At 33.5% G+C, this 9,701-nt stretch overlaps 1 protein-coding gene across 1 annotated transcript in view; it reads right to left on the reverse strand.

Moving 5' to 3' along the window:
• Window positions 1–2,924: 2,924 nt before the first annotated feature.
• LOC106878687 (dolichyldiphosphatase 1) overlaps window positions 2,925–9,701 on the reverse strand; it is a 79,773-nt gene continuing 72,996 nt past the window's right edge. The window contains exons 6-8 of the mRNA XM_052966116.1: window positions 8,946–9,074; window positions 5,385–5,474; window positions 2,925–3,480 (exon numbers count right to left, since the gene is read on the reverse strand). Coding sequence (XP_052822076.1) covers window positions 3,441–3,480; window positions 5,385–5,474; window positions 8,946–9,074 — 259 coding nt within the window. The 3' untranslated portion in view covers window positions 2,925–3,440. The remainder of the gene's footprint in view (window positions 3,481–5,384; window positions 5,475–8,945; window positions 9,075–9,701) is intronic.

The raw sequence follows: 9,701 nt of genomic DNA on the forward strand, positions 1-9,701 counted from the left end.
TTATATCCATATATAATACATGTTTTGAGCAAGTGCTTGGATGAGGGGTGTACTGATAAAACAGATTGATCCTTTACATAAACGAAGAAGGCCAAGATAAATGGTAGATTTGATAGAGGGGAACCTAACTTAAAATGCTGTTACATCATTAAACTATACAATTAAAAAGAATGGTAAAAATGGATAAGGTAGTATTCTTAGAGGAACTATTGCTGTATAAATCTTAAATTATCCAATTTAAAGAAGGTTCTGGATGGAAGATAAAATGGAAAGAAAAGCAAACCAAGGCTTTTGAAATCTAAAAGTTATCTTTTAGTTATTAGAATTGAAACTCATAGATTTAATGAGTATTTTATGTCATCAGTTTAGATACTTTGTTCAGCCTCAACACACAGCCCAAATTAAAAGGGGGGAAACTTGATATAAAGAAGCTAGCCATGAATACATATAAACCAGCTGTTCTTATCTAACCAGCTAATGACCATAAGATATCATATGCTAATTAGAAAGAAATCTATCATGTTGCCAGTGAAGAGTACAGCTATAATGAAATTAAATATTACTGCAATAAAATATTGCCTGTATCAACGTAGGGAAGAGTAAAATGATAAGTATTATAGCTAAGTACAGACTCCTTATTTTATTTTTCGTGTATAGTCGAACTAACCTTAGTAGGCAGCAAAAGTCACAGAATTGTAAGAACATAGGACAAAATACTTTGTAGTATTTGTTCCAGGTAACTCTGAAGTTTAAATTCTGCGAAGGTCAACTTTGCTTCTCATCTTGTCAGGGTCACTAACATAAAGTATCAGTCTAGGGTAATGAGTTGTTAGAGCATCGACTGAAATGACTTGTATTATTTGTTTCTGTTCTTGGATGTTAAGACTTCATCCATTTTCCCAGGTTATCACCACCTGCTCCTTCTTAACAAGAATTCAGTTCAGCCCTCCAATTTGAGGATAACTTCTTCCTACCAGCCACATAAGACCTGGGGATGAGTGGAGTATTGGGTATTGTTGAAATTTTAAACTTAAACTGAATTTATCCTTTTCTATAAATTCCTGCCTTTATTCTATGAAAAAGGAATTAAATTTATAAATTATTGAATAATGTTAGTAAAATTCTAGCAGGCTATATGATAAAAATTAACAAAGGGCTGATGCACTTTTGGATATATAATACTTATCATTTCTTTACAATGCTGGGAAGTTTATTTTTCAGAAAGCATTTTTAATTGTAATTATCCAGTGTGGCTTCTATTTACCTAACATGTCACCCATCTGATTACTGCTTTAACAGATCTTATTAAAAAAAAATTATAGAGTGTAAAGTAAAGTTATTTCATATGTTCTGTTTGAGAATAAACTATAAAATTTGAAAAAAAAAAAAAAATTGATTTCTACTTAAAAATATATATTTAAACACCTTTAATATTTATTTGTAAAAATATACACTTATGGAAATTAAATACTCATAAAAGTCCATTCTTGCTCCACCATCATTTTCTTTTTGCTGTTTGTAGCTCATGGGATATGCACATTTTTAATTTCTTCATGGCCAAATTTCTAAGAAGAGGTTGTGTAAGTAATCCAATTAATTTTACTAAACCCACCCAAATTCCTGAATAACAGAAATTTTTTTATTCAGTGAAATGTTAAGGGTAATTAGAATAAAATTTAAGAAAGACTCTTTCAACTACTGTAATTTTGTATATAATAATGAGTTAATTTAAATACAGACAGTCGTGGGAGGATTTATATTAAGAGTTAAAGAAAATATGAAAATATGTAGTTTGCTTCTTCCAACAGAAAGCATCTTTTATTTGGTCAGTTTGTATTGTAGAGTTGCAGTTACCTGAGTCATGTTGGACTACAGATTGATTTTGTTTCATATGTCATCACTTGTTCTATGTCTGTTGTCAAGACACATAACTCTTCCAACTCATTCCATTTTTTAACCATAAATACCCATATATAATAAAATTTGTAGAATAACATAGTTCGCCTGCTGTGAGATAATATGAGGTTAGATATTTCAAACAGGAGGACTATAATTAATGTTAACTTGGCTGGTAACATTTTAGTTCAAGGTTAGCTACTGACCTAAAGAAGACAGCAGTAAGTCTTTCTCTTCAGTACTCAGTCAAACCTTTATCTCCAATCATCATTGCAAATGAATCTGACCATCAGTTTTTAATTGCATGCTGCAGTGTTACAGTTCATTCCACATGAAATTTGTCAGACACATCAGGAAGATATCTTTCCCAACCACAGATTATTTTATGATAAAACTCTATACCTACTTCTTCTCACAGGTGTCCTACCCTAAATGTTGAAAGTTCAGGATATACATTTAAACAGAATAATAAAACCAAAATGTTACCTGTTTATTATCCTATCCAGCTGATTTTGTTACTGGAACAGTAAAACCTGCCAAATGTCTACTAGTTTATTTTACTAACCTTGTTTATGAAAATGATTTATATTTAATTCCAACACTGATATGCAGAATAAAGAATAGCAAACTTTTAAAATTACCTATAAAACAGCAATCATTTTTATGTATCTTTGTATCTCCATTTTTTTTTTTTGAAAGATTCTTATTACTTTTTAATGCCATCAACTTTATCACAATCATCTACAAAACAATAACTTTTCATCTATTTTTTAAAAATGCGATGGGAATGAGCTAACAAGTGATCTTGATTTACTCAATTCAATAGCCAAATCTCCTTCCATTATTTTTAAAAAATAGGATCATGTTTTATGCCCTAAATCTTAGGACAACATATCAACAATAATAATAATTAATGCATTGTTCAACCAGCTACCTCTGAATCATAGGGTCTGCTTGCTCAAGCAGGACTGACCAGGGCTATTCAACAACAACTGTAATGAGAATGTAAGAGCGACACAAAACAGATATAAAAACAGATAATTTATCACAAATAATAAAGAAATGCAATAAAATTATTAACATACATCACTGAAAGAGAATTGGAAGAAAAAGACAGTGTTGTTCACTGTATTCCTCTTCTTGTGTAAGAGCTGTCATATTCTAAACTGAAGCACAAATGCACTCACAATATCAGTTGTGGTATCAGTGATAATAATAAAGATTTCTGCTGATAGAAATATGATTTCTTCCAGATTTCTCTTATATTCAGTCTTAATATTTATTCATTTTATTTATGTATTTGTAAGTCATAATTTTTTCATTGTCCTTGCATTGAAATTTCTATATCTTCCAGTATAATTCTCGTTAGTTACATTGTTGATTTGTGTCAATCAATCACTCAGTCTATTGACAGTTGAGTTGTGAAGCAGTCTTGTGTGCTAAGCCATATTCGCTAGCCACATGTCCCAGCCTTTCCTCAGCTAACGGTGAACTGACTGCTAGAAGAAGTAGGCAAAGTTATTTGCAGTTGTGCAACTAACTTATCACTGTGACTTGCGACCAGTTACTTTTCTCTGCCTGTTCCTGAAATAAAAGAAACATTAGAAATTATATTTTTCAGCTTTATGAGGCAAAACTTTTTTTAGTTATCAAATTATCAACATAAATCAAATGATAAAATTATACAATATATATTGAAAAAAAAGAACAAAAAACAAGTGGGATTTTAAAATAAACAAAGACTTAAAGACATAGCTTTACAACCATGTGGTTCCAGGTGTTATAATAATACATTGAAACCTGAAGTCTTATACAATATATATACATGGGAATGTGTGTCATTCACTGATGTATATTGGCAAAGGAGATAAATGTTGAGAAAACTGTAAAACCAGTGCTTTATGAAAGAAGTCCTCTTAGACATTTGATCTTTATTGAATTAGACTCTCCCCTGTCAGAAATACAGTTAACTATTGATTGGCTCATTGGAAACCTGAAATCAATGGTGATATTGTTCACAAATTGCAATATAATTTAAAATTCCATGAGATGATGAATTTTCTATTAAATGAAGAGTGCACAGATAATCTAACTAAATACCTTACAAAAACCAGGAATTATTTTGTTTGGTTTCATTTTATGCTACTTTTACTAAGCTACAGTTTGATAATAAACAAACTCGACCAATCTTCTCAAATTTGTGTTCATCAAGCGTTGCTACAGGATTGAATTGTAAGTTATTTTTAATGTGGTAAAGAAAGAAATCTGTATCTGTCATAGTGATTATCAAATTTCTCCATATCAGTTTAATTAATAGAAAATGTACTCATTTTGTTGTATCTAGGGAGGGTCATTATTCCATAATAAGCACACACACTGGTTCTATTTCATTTCTTCATTGTTAATTTGTCAATTGGTTAACTCATCAATAGATGCAAATCTAGAGCATGTCACTGATGAGGTCATAATGGTAATGAAAAGACTTTGACAAACTGAATCGATAGACTAAGTTGCTGAGACCCCTTTCGGTCATGACTGACCATGGGATTGCACCTAGAAAGTTACCCTTCCAGGCACAAGTCCGGGCAAGGTTGTTTATGGAAGACCAGCAGTCACCCATGCGACAGACTAAGTAATCAAATGATTAATCAATCAATTAATTAATTGGTTAAATAGTTAACCGTTGTCAAATTATAAAGTAGTGAAATAGAACCAGGGCATGTCTTTATTATTGGCATAATGACCGTCCCAAGACAACACAAAATATGTTTCAACATATGAGTTCATATCAAGAATCTTGCAAACTAAATGCAAAAACAAAATGTATTGATGTAATTAGGATAAATACCATTTGAGAAACAACTGAAGAGAGAGTTGCAAAGAATATAGTATATTGCAATAACTTAAAAAGTATCTCAATGATTTTCAACAAGATCTTCATATAAATCTATATTTTCTAATCTAAGCAAGCAAATCAGCAGTAATCAAATGCACTCTTACCTAAGTTAGTCTGACAATCAAGAAGTTAATCAGCCATTTGACCAGTAGTTCTTCAATACTTCCAGGACAGGACATATTCCTTTGAATTGAAACCTGATAACAAGACAATCCTAGCTGAGTGACAGACTGGGCATTAATCTTTCCCCTCCAATGTTTTTAGGTTCGAAGGACCTAATCTTTTTAAATACAGTTTCATTGAGAAAATCAACTTGGTATTTACTAATATCTGTTTAACATACTATTATCCCTGAACTCACATTTCACTAACAATCTACGAGTCTTGACTCTTTTCTGAGTAGCTTGAATGGGAAAATCAACAGAAAATATATATCCCTTCAAGCTATTTTCAGCATCTTCAATGCCTCTTTCCCCATCTGGGGTATATGGAATAAGAACCAGCAGATTAACATGCAGGAAGGTTAATCTTATGGATATTTTGGCTTTTAACATAATGAACTATCAATAAATAATGGAAATGGATCCTTTACCTGGCTTCACTTCTGGAAGATTTGTATTCAAACCACATAACATGAGGAATTAGAGTTGAGTCCCTTACCATTAAAAATTCACCTATTAAACTGAAATCAAAAATAAAACAGTAAAATTAGCAGGAAATTAAAGTAATGATTCAAGCAACAAACAACAATATCATTTGTTTAGTTTACAAACATTAATTCACAACAGATTGAGGCTTTTTTTCAAATATGATAGAAACAAAAGCACTATTTACTCAACATCAACATAACACCATTTTAAAAGCAAGTATAGCTGAAGGGATCTACAATCCTTTCTACTAAAGGTACAAGGGCTGAAATTTTAAGAGAGGGGACTAGCTGATTACATAGACCTCAGTGCTTGACTGGTATTTATTTCAATGATCCCAAAAGGATGAAAGGCAATGTCAACCCTCGCAGAATTCTGAATGTGAAGATGAATGGAATTTCACTTAGTATTATGCCCAGTGTGGTAATGATTTTGCTAGCCCACTGCCTTTGGAGAGATCTACAATACAAATACATATATACACACACACACACATATATATATATATATGATGAGCTTCTTTCAGTTTCTGTCTACCAAATCCACTCACAAGGCTTTGGTCAGACAGAGGCTACGGTGGAAGACAATTGCCCAAGGTGCAATGCAGTGGGACTGAACTGAAGAATACAAGGTTGTGAAGTTAGCCTCTCAATCACACACCTGCACCAAGAGATGAAAAATGATTGTGAGATCCCTTTTGGGCCTCTTTCCGTCTAATCTAAGTTAGCTACCACATGAGAACAAGAAAGAAAGAAATTCATACTTAATTTGGCATTTGATTCAGACTAAATAAACTCTTATAAACACAAGAAAGTAATTTTTAATTATAAAGAGTTAGTAGACAACACTTCCAACCATTTTTTACCAATGGACTCCTTTGATTCCAATTTTATTCAGGTGGGCCCTCATATGTATATATATATATATAAGAAATTATATAAAAATATTAGAAATTATATAAAAAAAAATTGTTAGAATAGTTGGTGAATTGTAGAAGTATATAACCAATTTCTTACACATAAATTTTAGCAAAAAAAAATCTAATATAGACACCAGTTGAGGACCACTGCTCCAACATTACAATGCAACCACACAGAAGAATAGCTATTTAGTACATACTACACAAATGGCATGATCTAACAAGGTTTACTAATTCAAAAGGAATATATCTAATCATCAAATAGTCAATGTATAATGTATCTAAAATTATATATGATATACATATATATATGATATATATTGCATTTATATATCATATAAATGGGCATTGGCGTTAGGAAGGGCATTGGCGTTAGGAAGGGCATCCAGCTGTAGAAACTCTGCCAAATCAGACTGGAGCCTGGTGTTGCCATCCGGTTTCACCAGTCCTCAGTCAAATCGTCCAACCCATGCTAGCATGGAAAGCAGACGTTAAACGATGATGATGATGATGATAAATGCAAATGTATAATTGTGTAAGACTTGCAGTATTTAGTTGTTATATTCCTTTATGTTCTGTGTTCTGATCCCACTGAGATAGACTTTGCCTTTCATTGTAGCAGAATGAGTAAAATAATGTACAAATGAAGGACTGAAGGTTGATTTAATCGACTGTACTCACTGCCAAATTTTCTAGCTTTGAACGTATGTAAGAAATCATCACTTTATGTTTGCATGTTTATTTTTACTGTAAAAGTAGTTGACTGCTCATCTTAAGTGAACTCACTCAAGGGAAGGACACATTAGACAACAAAGTCATAGAATAAAGAGATTGATCACAGCTGCAATATCTTTGATCATATATCCATGAAATCAAGGCTGACCTTAGATACAAACAATTTAATTCCAATTCATGAGATCAATTCTAACTGTTCTGTTTTCTGTTTGGACATATCTTTTACTTTGATTGTCTAAAAATTAATAAAGGATAGCAGGTCTAGTACTCCACCTGGTATTTGAGTACCTTTGCAGGAATGAAATTCTATCTATTGCAAGAATTTCGACCAAAGTTTCCATGTCCCTAGTTTCTGGGTTTACAATAGGTATTTTGTATCTCTATGTATCATAAGAGGCAACTTAAAAGTCTCTGCAAGAGGAAGGGTCTCCAGCCTTAAATAACTGTCTAAGGAAGGCCATTCAACCAATACATACTAAACCCTTTAACATTTAGACTGGCTATATTTGGTGCAAATATTCTACCAGTTTCATAGTGAAACTGGCCAGATCCCGCCTCTAACACTCACCCTGTAATGTCATTCTAAAAATATACAATTACATCATCGAAATCTGATAGCTATGAAATAATGCTTGAATAATTCAAAACAATGTGAATAAATAAGACATTTATCAGAGTAATTTGAATGCTGAAGGGTTAATCTCTTCTCTCCCTAGGGAACATAGAAAGGAAAGGAATCCCTTTGGTCATGAATGACCATGGGATTGCACCTAAAAAGTTACCCCTCCTAGGTACAAGTCTGGGCAAAATTTTTTCATGGAAGACCAGCAGTTTGCCCATGCATACCACCCTCCTCTCTCTACACCACTAATGTTATTCAAGGGAAAGGCAAAGGCCGATACAGCTTGGCACCAGTGATGTTGCAAATCATTTCTACAGCTGAGTGAACTGGAGTAACATGAAATAAACTGTCTTGCTCAAGAACACAACACAGCCCAGGCTTGAATTCGAACTCACTACGTCTTGATTGTGAACCATCAACAACTTTTCTCCCCTGTTCTCAACTCTGGGTTGTCACTTTTATTTCTCTCCAGCTTGATCCTTGCTCTTTCAGCTCTGTGACTTTGCAGCATCCTTTCAGATTCTGAAGCACCACATCATGTTTTTCTGAGGGTAGGCCTTCCTCTCCGAGATGGAAGGCCCTACCAGGAGCCTGTACTCCACTGACAAAGCTCTCAGGGTCATTGAGGCACACAAGCCACTACATCACAACAAAAACTAGACCATGTGGTAGCATCCAACTCATGCTAGCATGTGAGAGTGGACATAAAAAAATGATGGCATTGGTCACTTGGAGTATCTGGAGACGCCATAAAATCTACCCCCACTTCTGACTAATGTATTAAAATCAAAAAGTACATGGTAGTAGAAGTCAGTTATGTCTACTCTTAGTCTCTCTCTACACCATCAGCGACACAAAAGTAATCTTATAATATTTCTTGATGTCTAGAAAGACAAAGAATCCTTTTGTTTTCGATGGGCTTTGATATAATTCTATAAATAACTTTCAGCTCTAAGAAAAGACAATACATTCAACAAAGAATACCAACATACCAACAACCTGCCTATAGACTACTACTACTACTACTACTACTACTATTACTACTACTACTACTACTACCACAACCACAACCACTACAACTACTACTACTACTACTACTACTACTACTACTACTACTACTACTGCTGCTGCTAAATGCTTCATGGAAATAGAGAAAAAAAAAATGTGTTAATTCATTTCAGGTAAGAGCATTTCATTAATAGGATACAAAGACAGAAAGAAGGTACTTGCCTTGCTGCAATGACTGGAAAGAATGGTGTCAAAATTAGATGTACTGTACAAAACCATGCTGCACCTAGAATCATTCCCAGAAGAGCACCACATAGCACTTGACTAACAAAGTGATATCCTAAGTAAACTCTGTATTATAAAAGAAAAATATATTCTTGATATTAATTACATATAATTTTTGCCTTCATTTATAATTAGGTTTTACAAGCTTCAGTACATGTTTTAAGTTGTATGTTTTTATTCAATTAAATTTCAACAAATATCATTATGCACATACAAATGTGTGTTTGTGTATGTATGTATATATGTGTACACACACACAAATTTTTTTTCCTATGATCTGTTGAGCTCATCATCTTTTGACATCTATGTTCTATGCTGGCATGGGTTGGATGGATGGATGAATGGACAAGATCTGACTGATGCAAGGCCTGCAGCACGTGCCATTGTCTATTTTGGCATGGTTTCTACAGCCGGATGCCCTTTCTTATACCAAGCATTTTAGAACATGTACTGGGCGCTATTTTCATGCCAGTAGCACTTGTCAGGCTGTCATGCAGCTTACAAAGCTACAAAACCCTGTGCTTGAGGATGAGGGGTTAAAGTGTGAGAGAAGGAGGCAGAGCAGAAACGGGTTTCTTGCTGTAAGAGGGTTTCATGGCTACATACATTTTAGAAGAGAAGGTAAAGGACAAGCAGGGAAGAGTGAAAATAGTGATGAGGCATCTATGTGGACCCTTAAAGTTATGGGGTGAG

The sequence above is a fragment of the Octopus bimaculoides genome, chromosome 1, assembly GCF_001194135.2.
Source record: "Octopus bimaculoides isolate UCB-OBI-ISO-001 chromosome 1, ASM119413v2, whole genome shotgun sequence".
Taxonomy (NCBI): domain Eukaryota; kingdom Metazoa; phylum Mollusca; class Cephalopoda; order Octopoda; family Octopodidae; genus Octopus; species Octopus bimaculoides.